Consider the following 17,982-nt stretch of genomic DNA (forward strand, 5'->3'; position numbering starts at 1 on the left):
TGAACACTACACTTCAGTACCATTTCAGTACCAAACAAGATGCCTTCTCCTTACAAAGCCAGAAGAAGGAAGAATCGGAAGTCACATGAAACGCACCATGAAGTAGTGATTTCCCCCTGAACCTGTTCGATTGTTTGGTACTGAAGGGTGGTGTTTGGCGGGATTCAGGTGTTCTAATTCATTTTGCTGAATTCGAACATCAACACTATATAAGACTTTAGCATACGTTCAGATTTTCTCTGGGAATTGTGAGAAACAGCAGGTATTCTCTACCAGCTTACATTTGAGGAACTGAGGTATTATTCCCTTATCCATCATGCCTTATCAAAACTGCCATATTGGCCTCAATTCACTAAGATCATGTTGGAGATAATAAGGCAAGAGAAAACTTGCCACCACACAGTGAGAGAGTTATCTTATCTCTTCATTCCTTAAGTTACCTCCTCTGTAGTTATTTTCACACGCAGTTAATTAACAGCCTGTCTTTAACGTTAGAATTCTGGAGGTATTTTAAGGATTGAAGAGTTAACTTAAAGACAGAAGAGTTAACTTTAGGTTTGCCTGAGGTAAAATGTTTCCTGAATACTCAGGGCCGGTCCTGGACGTTCTGCTGCCTGAGGCAAAGATCGTGAAGGCGCCCCCCCCCGGCCGAACACCCCCCCTTCCTTAAAACAAGATTAAAGAAGACAGCTTCAGCAGCGGTTACCGTCACACTGGATCTGCTGGTGTGTGTCTCTGCCTGACTGCCTCCATGCTCTGCTTGTTCTCCCTCCTGTCTATCTTAGCGGAATTAAGCCTGATACACACTTTCAATTACAATTGGGCAATCATTGACCAATTTTACTACCTGCCTCCATGTAGTATAATAAGGGATACCTACATAATCTGCTCATAGTCTTCAATATCTGTTGCTCCTCATACTACATGCAGGTGGTAAAATTGGTCAGTGATTGGCCAATCATAATTGAAAGTGTGTACCAGGCTTTAGCCCTCACCTTAAAAGTGGATGTGTTAGAGGATTTAATTAATTTAGAGAATTTAATGAATAATCCAGGGACTGTCTTGGTTTGCTGAGACTGTGTGTTGGTCTGGTGTGGCAGTTGGAAATCTCAGACTCTGAATCACCTCCCTGCTGTGACTGTCAGAGTTCATCCCTCTGATGCTGAATACACACGGTGCGTTCCCACACTCGATTTCCCGCTCGTTTCGTTTATTTCCAACATGTCCGATTTGCATTTTGATGGATCGTCAGGCCGATTTGGCATACTTTACATGCGAATCGTCCTAACGATCCATCGAGATGCAAATCGGACATGTTGGAAATAAACAAATCGCCGGGAATCGAGCGGGGAAATCGAGTGCAGGAACGCACCGTGTGTATTCAGCATGAGAGAGATGTGAATTCTTGGAGCACAGCCCATGCTTTCTACCTCCTTAGGCCCAAACCACTAGGGCTTCAGTCAGTCACTGCACTGGCAATATAGCTAGGCCTAGGTTGTATGGTGCTGTTGTGAACTCACAAAGTGGCTGCCGCCCTCCTGCATGTCCCAGACCCAACCCTCTTATAGCACACAGACAGTCAATAAGACATAGAGAAAAATAAATAACAGCAACAGTCACAGGATAATATCATATCCCCCCTGTATATGCAGGGCCTCTGCATATAACAATACCACACTTTTTTTTTTTTTTTAAATCATGACGTGACAATAGAAAATGAAAGGAGTTTGACCCGACCGTGAAGAGCAGAGCCTGGGGCAGCAAAGTGACTCACCGGGGATGGTGGGGTCCGGCGGCGCCGATGGCGGAGGGCAGGCGTCAGGCACGATCCAGCATCCATCTTTCGCTGGTGGGCAGAGGGCAGCTGCAGGCGGCGAGCTTGCTCCTCCATCTCGCGCTGGCGGGCAAGGGCGGAGGGCAACGGCGGGCTCATCATTGTAACGGTCACGGCGGCACTCAGTGACCGTGACCAGGGCAGTTTCTAGGCTAAAATGCACCCAGGGCGAGGGTGTTAAAATTCCCTGCGGAGCCAGGTATACATGCCCGCAGTATAGGTTAGCCAGGTCTAGTTGCACTCAGTATAGGTAGCCAGCTATAGGTTCCCCCAGTATAGGTAGCCAGGCATAGGTGCCCCAGTATAGTTGCCCCCAGTATAGGTTAGCCAGGTAGGTGCCTCCAGTATAGGTAGCTGGTATAGTTGCCCCCAGTATAGGTTAGATAGGCAGGTGCCCCGGTATAGGTTAGCTAGGTGGGTGCCTCTAATATAGGGAGTCAGAATAGTTGCCCCCAGCATAGGTTAGATAGGTAGGTGCCCCCAATACAGGTTAGCTAGGTAGGTGCCTCCAATATAGGTAGCCAGTATAGTTGCCACCAGAATAGGCTAGGTAGGTAGGTGCCCCCAATACAGGTTAGATAGGTAGGGGCCCCCAGTATAGGTTAGATTAGGTAGGTTCCCCCCAGTATAGGTTAGGTAGGTGCCCCCCAGTGTGGTTAGATTAGGCAGGTGCCTCCCAGTGTGGTCAGATTAGGTAGGTGCCCCCTACTGTGGTTAGATTAGGTAATTGCCCCTCAGTATAAGTTAGATAGGTAGCTGCCCCCCAGTATGGAGGGGGGAGTCAGTCACGGGGAGGGCAGCCCAACCTCTCCCTCCCTTCCTCTACGTGGGCTGCCCTCCGTGCTCCCCCCTCCGAGTGTGACTGCAGGGAAATGCTGTGTACAGACCGCAACTCACCTCCCTGGTTCCAATCGCCGCCGGTCTCCTCTTCTGTCTTCTCCTCATAGCCGCTGATACACACACTGCTTCCGGCTAAACAGGAAGCAGCGTGTGTATCAGCGGCTATGAGGAGAAGAGGAGACCGGGAACCAGGGAGGTGAGTTGCTTCCCTGCAGTCACACTCGGAGGGGGGGGGGGGGGCACGGAGGGCGGCCCGCGGAGAGGAAGGGAGGGAGAGGTCGTGCTGCCCTCCCCGCGGCTGACTCCCCCCTCCATTACAGCCAGGGACACTAGGGGCCCATCAAAAAAATTTAAACCTGGGGCCCACAAGCCCCATGATTTGGAGCTCACATACCCTACCCTAGTGGTCCCCATAACAGTATTGCCTAGTGGTAGTGTGGCCCATCTCCCTCCCCTATAAAGTCCCCTGTACTCTGTAAAGTGCTGCAGAAGATGTCAGTGCTATATATATATATATATATATATATATATATATATATATATATATATACATCATAATAATATGGAAGGACATTAGACTATGACTATGGAAGGATTCAATTGTGAGTGTGGGTGCTGGGAGGTCAATGTGTAGGTGCTGGGAGAAGTCATTATGGGAGCTGGGAGGTCAGTGTGGGTGCTGGGAAAATCAGTGCGGGTGCAGGGAGAGGTCAGTATGGGTGCTGGGAGGTCAGTGTGGGAATAGGGAGAGGTAAGTGTGGGTGCAGGCAGAGGTCAGTGTAGGTTCTGGGAGGCGAGGATGGGGGCTGGGAGTGGTCAGTGTGGGTGCTGGGAAAGGTCAGTATGGGTGCTGGGAGGTCAGTGTGGGAATAGGGAGAGGTCAGTGTGAGTGCTGGGAGGTCAGTGTGGGAATAGGGAGAGGTCCGTGTCAGTGCAGGAAGGTCAGTGTGGGAATAGGGAGAGGTCAGTGTGAGTGCTGGGAGGTCAGTGTGGGAATAGGGAGAGGTCAGTATGGGTGCTGGGAGGTAAGTGTGGGAATAGGGAGAGGTCAGTGTCAGTGCTGGGAGGTCAGTGTGGGAATAGGGAGAGGTCAGTGTGAGTGCTGGGAGGTCAGTGTGGGAATAGGGAGAGGTCAGTGTGAGTGCTGGGATGTCAGTGTGGGAATAGGGGGAGGTCAGTGTGAGTGCTGGGAGGTCAGTGTGGGAATAGGGTGAGGTCAGTGTGAGTGCTGGGAGGTCAGTGTGGGAATAGGGAGAGGTCAGTGTGGGAATAGGGAGAGGTCAGTGTGGGAATAGGGAGAGGTCAGTGTCAGTGTTGGGAGGTCAGTGTGGGAATAGGGAGAGGTCAGTGTCAGTGCTGGGAGGTCAGTGTGGGAATAGGGAGAGGTCAGTGTGAGTGCTGGGAGGTCAGTGTGGGAATAGGGAGAGGTCAGTGTGAGTGCTGGGAGGTCAGTGTGGGAATAGGGAGAGGTCAGTGTGAGTGCTGGGAGGTCAGTGTGGGAATAGGGAGAGGTCAGTGTGAGTGCTGGGAGGTCAGTAAAGGAATAGGGAGAGGTCAGTGTCAGTGCTGGCTGGGAGGTCAGTGTGGGAATAGGGAGAGGTCAGTGTGAGTGCTGGGAGGTCAGTGTGGGAATAGGGAGAGGTCAGTATCAGTGCTGGGAGGTCAGTGTGGGAATAGGGTGAGGTCAGTGTGAGTGCTGGGAGGTCAGTGTGGGAATAGGGAGAGGTCAGTGTGGGAATAGGGAGAGGTCAGTGTCAGTGCTGGGAGGTCAGTGTGGGAATAGGGAGAGGTCAGTGTCAGTGCTGGGAGGTCAGTGTGGGAATAGGGTGAGGTCAGTGTGAGTGCTGGGAGGTCAGTGTGGGAATAGGGAGAGGTCAGTGTCAGTGCTGGGAGGTCAGTGTGGGAATAGGTTGAGGTCAGTGTCAGTGCTGGGAGGTCAGTGTGGGAATAGGGAGAGGTCAGTGTGAGTGCTGGGAGGTCAGTGTGGGAATAGGGAGAGGTCAGTGTGAGTGCTGGGAGGTCAGTGTGGGAATAGGGAGAGGTCAGTGTGAGTGCTGAGAGGTCAGTGTGGGAATAGGGAGAGGTCAGTGTCAGTGCTGGCTGGGAGGTCAGTGTGGGAATAGGGAGAGGTCAGTGTGAGTGCTGGGAGGTCAGTGTGGGAATAGGGAGAGGTCAGTATCAGTGCTGGGAGGTCAGTGTGGGAATAGGGAGAGGTCAGTGTGAGTGCTGGGAGGTCAGTGTGGGAATAGGGAGAGGTCAGTGTGAGTGCTGGGAGGTCAGTGTGGGAATAGGGAGAGGTCAGTGTGAGTGCTGGGAGGTCAGTGTGGGAATAGGGAGGTCAGTGTCAGTGCTGGGAGGTCAGTGTGGGAATAGGGAGAGGTCAGTGTGAGTGCTGGGAGGTCAGTGTGGGAATAGGGTGAGGTCAGTGTGAGTGCTGGGAGGTCAGTGTGGGAATAGGGAGAGGTCAGTGTCAGTGCTGGGAGGTCAGTGTGGGAATAGGGTGAGGTCAGTGTCAGTGCTGGGAGGTCAGTGTGGGAATAGGGAGAGGTCAGTGTGAGTGCTGGGAGGTCAGTGTGGGAATAGGGAGAGGTCAGTGTGAGTGCTGGGAGGTCAGTGTGGGAATAGGGAGAGGTCAGTGTGGGAATAGGGAGAGGTCAGTGTGAGTGCTGGGAGGTCAGTGTGGGAATAGGGAGAGGTCAGTGTGAGTGCTGGGAGGTCAGTGTGGGAATAGGGAGAGGTCAGTGTGAGTGCTGGGAGGTCAGTGTGGGAATAGGGAGAGGTCAATGTCAGTGCTGGGAGGTCAGTGTGGGAATGGGGAGAGGTCAGTGTCAGTGCTGGGAGGTCAGTGTGGGAATGGGGAGAGGTCAGTGTCAGTGCTGGGAGGTCAGTGTGGGAATGGGGAGAGGTCAGTGTCAGTGCTGGGAGGTCAGTGTGGGAATAGGGAGAGGTCAGTGTCAGTGCTGGGAGGTCAGTGTGGGAATGGGGAGAGGTCAGTGTCAGTGCTGGGAGGTCAGTGTGGGAATGGGGAGAGGTCAGTGTCAGTGCTGGGAGGTCAGTGTGGGAATGGGGAGAGGTCAGTGTCAGTGCTGGGAGGTCAGTGTGGGAATGGGGAGAGGTCAGTGTCAGTGCTGGGAGGTCAGTGTGGGAATAGGGAGAGGTCAGTGTCAGTGCTGGCTGGGAGGTCAGTGTGGGAATAGGGAGGTCACGTCAATGTCTGTTCTGGGAGGTCAGGGCAGGTGCTAGGGAACAAGAGACTAGGATTTAGTCAAAAGTATTGTGGGTGGGGGCGGAGCTTACCGAGAGTGGTGGGCGGAGCTTCCCGCGAGTGGCGGGCGGAGCTTCTTCCCGAGGCTGTAGGGGATCGTTACTGAAAACAGAAAAAAGGGATGCCTAGCCCAGTGCCCCCTCCACCTCCTTCATCTTGTCCGTGACTACCATGGCGGGCAGCGGGCGGCAGGCAGCGTGACTCCAGTCACTTCCGGTCCCGGATTCTGCCTGCCTCCCACCATCAAGCAGGTGCAGCCTCACAGAAACCTAGTGGGCGGCAGAGCTCGGACTCGGAGTGCGGCATGGTGGGTGAGCGGCACGTCACGTGGCAGGGCTGGCGTCACTGTGCACCGGGTCACTCACGATTCGGTGTGCAGCCAGGGAGACCTCACTGCAGAGTCTGCAGCGCAGGCAACTTGAGGCGATCAGGCGGGCCAGGCGGCAGTAGCACACTCCAGTCCAGTCTCTCCAGAAAGGCGGCAAACACCAGGCGCAGTCACTTCCACTTTATGCCTGGTGCCGCCCCTCCACTACTTGCCGCCTGAGGAACCCGCCTCACCCCGCCTCATGGGCGGGCCGGCCCTGTGAATACTACACGCCTTATCACCATGGTGATAACACTAAAAACTTTATTAAAGACAGGAGATAAGCTTAGTGAATTGAGGCCAATGTCATCCAATTTTGCTCTTGCTACAAGACCTTTGTTTAAGTGTAGCGGAAGTTTTGTCACCAGCTGGTGGATGCCGATAGCTAGAGTGAAATGCCACTGTGATTAGCTGATTGACAGAGGAAACCCAGTAGAGAAAAAAAAACGGAAAATAATCTAGCCTAAGCTGAGTAAATTTCACTGCATAATTGTACGCTTTTAAATCTATGCTAAAAGGTCTTTTCTGTTGTAATAATTAGTGATTGGTCCGCTGGTCATGCTTCAGTTTTATGAATCTACATTATATAATCTAAACTTGCTGTGTAAGTATGTGAAATAGCAAATATGATTCAACTTGTACAGTCCATTTAGTTCATTGTGTAACTTTAAATTTAACTTTAGTTGCAATCCTTTCAGTTCAGCTGTATGGATTACTAGGAATAATGTCGCTGTATTTCAAACTGCATGTATGTATATGTATAAGAGAAGAAATTCACAAAAACCTCTCTAGTATAATCATAATACAGAGCTGCGTAATATGTTAGCGCTTTATAAATAAAGATTCATAATAATAATAATTATAATACAGTCTGTCACGTTGTGACTTTCCAAGTGGCTGCCAGGCACTCAATTAGTGCACAAGGAAGAGGCGATACCTTTGCTTTTTGTAGTGAAATACAGAGTGTAGATTCCAGGCTAGAAAATAAGTGCAGTTTGTGCTTAAATGACAACTGTAACAAGAGGGAAATGGAGGCTGCCATATGTATTTCCTTTTAAATAATACCATTTACCTGGCTATCCTGCTGATCCTTTGCTTCTAACACTTTTAGCCATAGACCCTGAACAAGCATTCAGCTGATCAGGGGTTTTTGACATTGTCAGATCTGACAAGATTATCTGCATCATGTTTCTGATGTTATACAGACACTGCTGCAGCCAAAATAGATTGGCAGTGCTGCCAGGTAACTGGTATTGTTTAAAAGGAAATAAATATGGCAACCTCCATATCCCTCTCATTACAGTTGTCCTTTATAGTCTATACGTGGCTGCTAAATCAAATGGTAAGGTAATGTTTAAAGAGACCATGTAATGAGAAGAACATAGTTATAGTGTAATAGAGTTGGTTGGATGTAATTATTATACAGCCTAAACTATTCACATACATGGCAATACAAACGTGAAAGAACAGATGCAAACTCCTATCGATGCAAAGAGTACACACCAAAGTCTGCTAGCTTTAACTCTCCTTTTTCATTGATTAATAAGTTCTGTGGTTTGAGGTCTCTGTGCAAAATTTTCCTACGGTGGCAGTAAGACAAACCCCGTAGCAGCTGAAACATAAATATCTGTAGAAATAAAGAACACAGTTAGAAATAAATACACCATTTTGATGTTGTGAAAAGTGCTTGAGATTTAAACGACCTACCAGCTTCTTTCATGTCTCAGTCCCTCCAGTGGCAAGATATCTTCCCATGTCTGCCCAGTAGTGACAGCCAGTGCTGAATTGATATCTCTTTTATATTATGGAGAATGCTGCAAGAAGAGTGAGACTCCTCCTGATGAGACAGGAGCAATAAGATTGTCAGGGGGGGACTACAGAACAAACTCCAGGGGGATGATCTTGCCATGAGAGGTTCCAAACGATGAAAGAAATTGATGAGTGATCTGACTTGCTTTTATACACTCCAGACATATCACTTTTGTCTCAAAGGACCCTGAACACATTACTGTTCTATTTAAAGGGCATATGTGTGGTAAATAAAAAATATCTACTTACCTGGGGTTTCCTCCAGCCCTTGGCAGCCGATCTGTCCCCGCAGCTCCGGTGTCCTCTCCGTAGCAGATGCCGACCTCGCCAGGTTGGCACCTTTTGCGCCTGCACTCGCACGGCGGTGCCTCTCGCAAGCTCATGTGGCCTGGAGCATTCTGCGCATGTGCAGAACTAATGCGCCAAGCACTCTTAGCCATGTGAGTGCGATCGCGAGCAACATGGCCCCCCGATCACATTGGCGCAGAAGATGCCGACCTGGCTTACTTTCCGTGGACCTGTCTTTTAATGATAAACTGGTGTAGTTGCATTTTGATATACTCTGCAATGGTCATTTAAAGCATACCTGCTGTGACAGGTAGTATGAGGAGATCATTATGTGTATATATAGTACCAATCCTGTTTAGAACTTGCCTGTGCTCCCTTTTTCTTTTTGTCACTATTTTCCCTTTGTAACTGTAATTATTATAAATATACTTATAAATCAGTGCTATAAACAATCTTACAACAGTCAAATAAAAAAAAAATTATAGTGCAATGATCCCTTTTAATTGTTAAGAGGTCATACATTTGTGTGGCTGTGACTAACATCCCTGGCAGCAAAGAAGAGATGAAAAGTTTGATAGCTTTTCATTATTCGGTATAGGAGGTAGATGAATACAGGCATTTACATTCCCCCACCTATATTTTTAACCTTTAAAGAGGAAGTATAAGGTGGAAATTAACTCACCACCACCATTTGCATGATGCGGATATTAAAGGCCCGATATCTCAGCACTCATACTGTGCCAAATTGCAGCCCCCCCCCCCACACTGCCCTACTGGTTCACAAGATAACAGATATATTTTTTTTTACCTTACCCTATCCCTTTTTACCGCTTTTTTAACCATATCTCCGGAACCAGCAGGACAGAGGTAGTTTGGAGGATGGGTGGTGTGGGGGTGGGTGTAGGAGGTATGAGTGCTGAGATATTAGGCCTTTAATTTCATCATCATAATCATCATAATCTAATACGAAGTATAGAAAAAAAGGGAGAAGGAAGGAAGTTACAGTATCACTTATTGTTTACATTATATCTATCCAGTGCCAAATCCTTAAAAATGTATGGGGGATATAACATTGGAAATTCAAACCTGACAAATTTTAAATAGATTCCATTGTCATCGGAACTATGGCCCTTCCTGAGTTTTCTAAAAAAATAACTTTTCAGCACTTAGCAAATGAAAAAGAATTAAAATAGTCAGTAAACAAGTCATATAAAACTTATTTTTAGTAATTTCTTGCATGATGGGAGCTTTAACCACTTTTGGATTCTGGGTGGTTTGGCTGATCTGTGCTGCGGGGGCTCTTCAGCCCGCAGCACAGATCAGAAATCAGGCAGGGCGATCAGACTTCCCTCCCCCTTTTTCCCCACTAGGGGGATGTCCTGCTGGGGGGGTCTGATCGCCGCCGCGCTGCTGTGCCTAGCGGGGGGGGGGGGCTCCTCAAAGCCCCCCTCCGCAGCACTAGTCCTCCCTCTGCCTCCTCCCCTCCCTCTCCCGTCCCCTGTGTGCGGCGCAGGACGGAAAGCCGTCCTGCGCCGGATAGGCTTTAGCCTATCAGATGCCGGCGATCCCCGGCCAATCAGAGGCCGGGGATCGCCGATCTCCGTCACGGCGCTGCTGCGAAGATCTTCCCCGCCTGTTTACATTTACCCTGCAAGCCGCGATCGGAGGCTCGCAGGGTGTTCACGGAGACACCCTCCATGAACTGACATGGAACGGCCGCTCGTTCGAGCGACCATGGAAACCGCTTCAGGATTCAGGGGTGTACTTATGCGTACGCAGAATCCTGAAGTGGTTAAATGTATCTTATTGATAAGGTTTGAAAATATCTTCTTGTAGAAAACAAAGGAGAAAAGTTAATAGGATACGGCTCATATATATTATAACCGATGTCCTGAGCTGTGTGAACTACTCGCAGACCTAAAGCCTATTAACCTCTTCCCAACCGCGTCACACCGATCGGCAGCAGCGCTGTACTGGGGAGTGACAGCCAAGTGACACGGCTGTCCTCTGGGGGACAAGAGAGCGATCGGTTCTCATAGGCAGAAGCCTATGACAGCTGACCGCCGTAATTGGCTGGCTGTGGGGAGGGAGGGAAGATAATTAAAAAAAGTTTTTTTTTTATTAAAAAACACGAACAATAATATTTATACAAAAAAAAATAAACATGGGGGAGCGATCAGACTCCACCAACAGAGAGCTCTGTTGGTGGGGAGAAAAGGGGGGTGGAATCACTTGTGTGCTGTGTTGTGCGGCCCTGCAGCTTGGCCTTAAAGCTGCAGTGGCCTATTTTACTAAAAATGGCCTGGTCACTAGGGGGGTTTAGCACTGCGGTCCTCAAGAGGTTAAGCGCAAAGGGAACATTTTCTTGACTATGCACCCTTGTTATTACACTTGTGTTTTTTCTTTAAAGGGAAGGTTCAGGGAGGATGGTTAAAAAATAAAAATCAATTTCCACTTACCTGGGGCTTCCTCCAGCCCGTGGCAGGCAGGAGGTGCTCTCGCCGCCGCTCCGCAGGCTCCCGGTGGTCTCCGGTGACTGACCCGACCTGGCCAGGCCGGCTGCCAGGTCGGGCTCTTCTGCGCTCCAAGGCCCGGCACTTCTGTGTCCCACGCCGGCGCGCTGACGTCATCGGACGTCCGCCGGGCTGTACTGCGCAGGCGCAGAACTACTGCGCCTGCGCAGTACAGCCCGGCGGACGTCCGATGACTTATCTGATCTTCACAGACCAGCAGATGCTGGTTATAATGAAATTTATGTTCCAATGTTACAGCTGTATGCCTCTGACAGTGTTTGATGCTTTTTTGTTGATTTATGTATATGTCCCATTTACAGCTTTTTTGAACTCCTGTATAGCCTGAGGAAGCGGTGCTGTGGCCCGCGAAACGCGTTGCATCTTTAGGAGTTACACTGTTTAATAAATGCATTCTACTCTACCTCAGAGTCTTGTTGTCCACTGCTAGAGGGAGGTAAGTCCACCTTACCTTCCCTCTTTTTACTGTTTTTAAGTAATAGTGTTTTTACTCTTTTTTGCGCCTCAGTTCTATCTGCGTTTGATACAAACCCTGAAGGAATGACCAGCAAAGGACTGTGGGTAATCCCAACCTTTATACTGCCAGTCATCACAGGAGGCAGGTAGGGGATTTGCATAACGAATGTATACAAATTCCTCAGCAGAAAGCTGCAGAACTGACAGAAGGTCTCTTTTAAAGAGACCTGCAGAATGCAGACGTGAACAGTGGTCAAAACGCTGCCTGTCTGCACAGGCAGCTGAGCAGATTCTCACAGTACACCCCCCCTTCTAGGGTCGAATTCCAGACGACCCTCAAAACTGATATCTCCAAACCACTCTAACAGAAGACTCACGAAGGTCGGGGCAGCCCGACAAGGTCCAATTCCAGAGTCAATCCACCCGAAACCGACCTCATCGGAAACAGAAGCCACCAAAACATGCCCATCAGTACTACCAGTCTCAGTATAACACCCATCAGGACTGTGAACGCCAGAGAAGAAGCAATCGACACCCTCCAGACAATACCTACCACCTTCCAAGGAGCGTCCAAAAATACCAAATCTGCCACAAAACCTGTTCGAAGTGTCTCTTTCAAAACAAAAGCCGCTGTTGATCGTATTCAGGGTACCAAGCAAAACTTCTCTCGGAATCTCCCAGAACGCCTTGAAGCTCCGCAGAGATTCCAAGAAGCCAGAACGCTCACCAGGCTCAGATGGAGAGCTACCAAGCACCCCCATAGAACCTATGACAGTTCCAGATTCAGAATTAGCAGGACACCCATCAAGATCAGGACTTTCAGGGACCACTTCTGGGCATGCAAGCAGGCAGGCTAAATCAGAACATGTCTCCACCGAGGAAGCATCTGAGTATGCTGGTAACCGAGGTACACTTGGGCTTTCTGGGTCACAGAGCACACTGGGGTACACCAGCACAGGAGAAACCTCAGGACATGTTGGGGAACTGCCAACCTCAGAGTCCGGCACGACAAGACCAAAACCAGTACCGGGCAGAGAATCATCATGAGTGGAGGTCACAGGCACTGGACTTTCAAAAGAAGACTCGGATATAAATTCAGAAATTTCTGTGACAATAATATCATCATTGACTACATATGAGTGAAGCTCCATCAGAGCTGAAAAGGTAGCCAGCAAGGCAGCAATGCCGACTGAAGCGGGCAACACCTCAGAAGGACTTGGGGGGCAGGAGACGTCTCCTACAAGTTCTGCACCCTTTGGGAGGAACTCGGGAGATCTCCAGGAGGTCAGACAGGACCTCAGGAACATCCTTTTTCAAGTTTCCTAAGAAGGATTCTGAACTATCTATGTTACAGGGCAAAGCTTGAACTTTATTTTGTGAACCGGGCAGATGTCCCAGGGAAGGTTCCACCATAAACTGAGACTGAATTTCATCATCAGGACAGGGATACACAGAAATATCTAGTGAAACTAACTCTGGCCTTCTGAGTTTCGTTTCCAGATTACTTCAGAATCAGACTCGCAAATGTCAATACGAGTGGACATAATGTCTTTATTCATGATACGGGGCAGGCTCAGAGACATCTTCTCTGGACAGAGCAAAGGTGCTTCAGTATCAGGTTCACAAAACCAAAGTGCTGTCTCACTCTTAGACTCGGCTAACAATGTAGAATCCGAGGAGACAGAACGCAAAATTTGCGAATCCACAATCGCTTTAAGTTGCGAAACCGAACACTCCAAAGACAGGGATTCTGAGGTCTCCAGGCTGGATTGCTGGATCTCAGAAACGCCAGCTGACAATGTACCTTTACAAACGTCACCTGAATGACATACACGTAATTCATTCAGAATCATTTTCCACATACAAATCAGCAGACTCACAAAGTCAAATTCACACCCCTTTTTTTCTCTTAAGGCGGATGCATAACTTATACATGCTCTCAAGACAGATTCACTTCTGGCAATGTAGTACTCACAAAACGACTCTGAATCGTTCTCCAATTCATACGACAACGCTTCAAGCTGTTTTTTCTGGAACGGGGGCTCCCATTCACACCTGACTAGGTCTGAGCATTCATACTGAACAATGTTAGGGGAAGTTGTGACAACAACATGAGGAATCATATTAATTTTACTCTTGAAACTGCATAGTTTGGGAATTTTCCCCATAGCAAGATCATAGATGGAGGATCTTAAAGGAATACTTAAGTCAAAAAAAAAAATGACATTTACTCACCTGGGGCATCCCTCAGCACCCCGAAGCTGGATGGTGCCCTCGCAGCCCCGCTCCGATCGTCCTGTCCCCGCCGGCGGCTACTTCCGGTTCGGCGACAGCCGCCGACAGGCTGGGAACGCGGCTGATTTTCCGCGTTCCCAGCCGCTGCTATCACTCTCTATGCTGCTATAGCGTATATATATATATATATATATATATATATATATATATATACGCTATAGCAGCATAGATATATGTATATATACCGTATATATATATATATACGCTATAGCAGCATAGAGAGTGATAGCAGCGGCTGGGAACGCGGAAAATCAGCCGCGTTCCCAGCCTGTCGGCGGCTGTCGCCGAACCGGAAGTAGCCGCCGGCGGGGACAGGACGATCGGAGCGGGGCTGCGAGGGCACCATCCAGCTTCGGGGTGCTGAGGGATGCCCCAGGTGAGTAAATGTCATTTTTTTTTTTTTGACTTAAGTATTCCTTTAAAGTAGTACTGAGAGAAGAAGATCTGTTTTTACATGACAAGGGATCTCACAAATCATTGACAAAACTGACACACTCACGCCGATCACAATCGACAGGAACATCTGAGAAACAGGCATCAGATCGCACAGATTTAACCTCTAAACAAACAGGAGAAACTCCATCAGAATTCACGCAGGTGTCTACAGTCGAGGCACACCCATTCATTTCAGGTCGCACAGTGTCCAAACTCACTTGCTTTACCCCAGAAAGACAGGAATAATCATGTGACAATGGTGTCTCTTTATTGGAAATAATTGGTTGGTGTGTGTGCAATTCGTCCAAAATGGTTTACCACACATAAATCACCAGCTCCACAATACATTCGTCACATTCACCAGAATCAATCAAAAGGTACATAGAGTCGAGACAATCATTCAGGATATCCTCACTTTTTGCGATATAAAAATCGCAAAAGGCCTTCCAATCCAAATCAAATTCCTCCACCAAGGCCCCAATCTCCCATGAGGCAAATGGCGGTTCAAATAGCCCGGTATTGAGATAATCCCCATATGGGTGGGGATCAGGGACGAGCACCGATTTTTTAACAGCTTTTATATAGTGTGCGATCCTACCTATAATAGGATCCACATACGCTTTTGTCTCAGGCAATGACATCTGAATCAAATCAAAGGTTCCCTCTGCCCTGGGAATTTTGGTTGGGCTGGTCATTCTGTAACGATTGTGGAATCGTCTCCGTGGTCAGCGCACCAGACGTGTGCTGACGCGGCGGATTTCCTCCACAAGCGTATAATTGAGGACACCCAGGCTAGGTGCTATGCACCTGCACAGGGAAATTCCTGTCAGCAGGTGGAGCTGTGGAGTGCAGAGGAACAGCTCCTCTGCCCTACCACACACGCCAGACAGGAATTGTACGGAGGGAAGAAACACAATCGCAAGAGAAGCGATTGAGAGTGAGCACAGAGACAGATTGTGTGTGCAAAACTAGTCGCCAACCTGCGACTGTGCACACACCACAGCAGATAAGAAGCAGGAACGCGATCACGAGAGGTGCGATCGCCAGACGTGACACAAGGCTACAGCAAGGCGGAGCACGAGAGTAGCAAAGGCACAGCAAATCATACAATGAGGGGATGCGGAAAATAACAAACGCTAGCTAACCGCGAACACCGCACTCATTCGCAACAGTGCACGCGGTTATGCGCGGTCTCCACGTGATAAGCACAATAGAGACAAGCACACCTAACTAACCATCGACAGACAAACACGAAACAGAGGACGCGAACGCTTGCTTAACGGTTACCTCACCGAGCCTCCAGCAAGCGGTCGTAGCAGACAAGACAGACACACGAAAACAGGGACAAGCGAGAGATAGGATCCACAGCACTAGCGAAAAGTGGCTAGCGCGATCCAGGTACAGAGTAGCAGAACAGAAGGATCCACAGCACTAGCGAAAAGTGGCCAGCGGATCCCAGGAGACAGAACAGAAGGATCCACAGCGCTAGCGAAAAGTGGCTAGCGCGATCCAGAGAGGCAGAACAGAAGAGATAGCTGGTAGCAACCGCTGCACCAGCTATGCTCCAAGAACAGAGATCAGAACGACTTCCTATCGACCACCGCTGGGACAGGACAATCGCAACAGACAAACAAAACAGATAAACAATCCTAACTGCACTAGGGAAATCTGCCTAGCACAGTTTCCAGGAATTACTCTAAGCTGATCTTCAAACCAAGAGCATGGCTGACGCTCACTAGGAGTGTGTACAACAAAAAACTTGAAGGAATGACCAGCAAAGGACTGTGGGTAATCCCAACCTTTATACTGCCAGTCATCACAGGAGGCAGGTAGGGGATTTGCATAATGAATGTATGCAAATTCCTCAGCAGCAAGCTACAGAACTGACAGAAGGTCTCTCTTAAAGAGACCTGCAGAATGCAGACGTGAACAGTGGTCAAAACGCTGCCTGTCTGTACAGGCAGCTGAGCAGATTCTCACAGTCGGGCATTTCGCTGATATGCCTAATGGCTACTGAGTGCCTTCCAGCTGCAATTTAAGCAGACAAATGGCAGTGTTTGTGACCCCATGTGCGTCAGTGTTTGACATGCGGTTACCTGGTACACAAAAAAATACATCAAGTTGGATTCAGAGGTCCAAACTCTGAGCTTGTTATGTATTTAGGACTCTACTCCCTCACTTATGTGAAACCTTTTTATTTTTTCATTCAAAACCTCTTACCTTTACATAATGCATGGACAATAAATTGCCACAATTAGCCAAGTATCTTAATATGACAATTTAATGGATTCAGGGATCCAATCTCCCAGCTTGTTATGTATCTAGGACACCACTCCATCACTGATTTGAAACCCTTTTTCATTTGAAGCCTCTTACCTTAACATTGTGCATGGACATCAAATTGCCACAATTATCCAAGTATTGTTTTAGGTCATTGTCCTAAAGAGGAAAGAAAATACAAATAAACGCATTAAAAACTACACACAAAGGCAGAGTCAGAGGAACACTATTGTACATTTTTTTTTTTGCAAACACACCAATGTTAGTATAACAAGTTTACTGCAGTACATTATAATCCCTTGCATGTATAAAAACAAAATATCATACCTCAACACCCCATGGTGTATTACCCAATGAAACTACATTTAAATGTTTGTCATTCATGACTTTTTCATTCACTGACTTTATTTAATACTGTTTAACTAGGCATATGATGACATATAAGGCACATACTACTATAATTCAAAGAATAAGCAGAATTTGAAAGCATTTTGTACATAAAGGAATGCCTCACTAGCAATGAAAATAGATTACACTACTGCTCTTGCCCCATTTAAGACAAATTCCATAGAAGGGGGAAGTACAGTGTATCCACACTACCAGCAGCCTTACATGCAATCCGTGGCAGCTGCCTCATTTGCAGCCACTCCTATCTCATAAAACGCTGGAACTAGCTGCATAAAAAGGTGTTTGAGCAACCCATTTCAAGCCCCCGCCAAATCCTTCCCACCCCCATGATGATAGTTGAAGTGCACCTCTGTCTGATATTTCCCCTAGGTTTATATGTCCCAAATTCTACCACATGTTGGAGGTATACTTCACTTTCCCAATTTGAAAGAGTTCTTGGAGGGTGCGGAATAAGCTCGAAGCATTATAAGAATTCTATAGGGAGGGCTACTAAAGCACCTTCTTGAATAGGATTGGTATCTGTAAATAGGATTGGTATTCCCAGGATTGGGCAATGGGAACATGGCAAAAGCCACTGTCCGCCTGCATTGCTGCAGGCCTTCTGTAGTCAGTGCCCAGTCCTAAAATTGCATATCCATAAAAGGGACAAGAGCAATAACGTAATTTTTATCTATATGAAAAAAAAGAATGCCTATCTTTTGGAATGGATTATTATTTGTTGTTTCTTTGACCAAAAATCGTCATATTGATTTGAAGTGGGTGTGTTAGATGCTCCCCTCCTATAGCAAGGAAGTAATATTTCCACTTCAAACAAGTTTTAGTGAATATCTGCAGGCTTACTTGTGCGTAATGAAAATGGGAATATTCACTAAAACGTACATGGATTTGTAAGGTAAATCCATGTAGATGTATTATTATTATAAATGTACTTTTAAAGCAATTGTGTTAAAAATGACATACAAAGAGGGTGAAATGGAAGTTAAAGGCATACTTGTCATAATGTATAAAGATTATAGATGATTACTACCAGTTATCATTCAGTAGCCTGAATATTAAAGCACTATGAAGAAGACCTGTCCCAAAGGATTACATACATCAATAAGATCCAGCAGACAAACATTCTATGGGCAGCATCTCTTTAAAGTAAAAATCCACCCAAAATGTTTATTTGAAT

The 17,982-nt window shown here is 47.7% G+C and overlaps 1 protein-coding gene across 1 annotated transcript in view; it reads right to left on the reverse strand.

Annotated features, from left to right (window-relative positions):
* The window catches only part of CDK18 (cyclin dependent kinase 18), a 166,920-nt gene that overhangs the window by 34,784 nt on the left and 114,154 nt on the right, over nucleotides 1-17,982 (reverse strand). The window contains exons 8-9 of the mRNA XM_068265549.1: nucleotides 16,497-16,559; nucleotides 7,810-7,933 (exon numbers count right to left, since the gene is read on the reverse strand). Of these exons, the coding sequence (XP_068121650.1) occupies nucleotides 7,810-7,933; nucleotides 16,497-16,559 (187 nt within the window). The remainder of the gene's footprint in view (nucleotides 1-7,809; nucleotides 7,934-16,496; nucleotides 16,560-17,982) is intronic.

This window comes from Hyperolius riggenbachi, chromosome 2 (genome assembly GCF_040937935.1).
Source record: "Hyperolius riggenbachi isolate aHypRig1 chromosome 2, aHypRig1.pri, whole genome shotgun sequence".
In the NCBI taxonomy this organism is placed as follows: Eukaryota; Metazoa; Chordata; class Amphibia; order Anura; family Hyperoliidae; genus Hyperolius; species Hyperolius riggenbachi.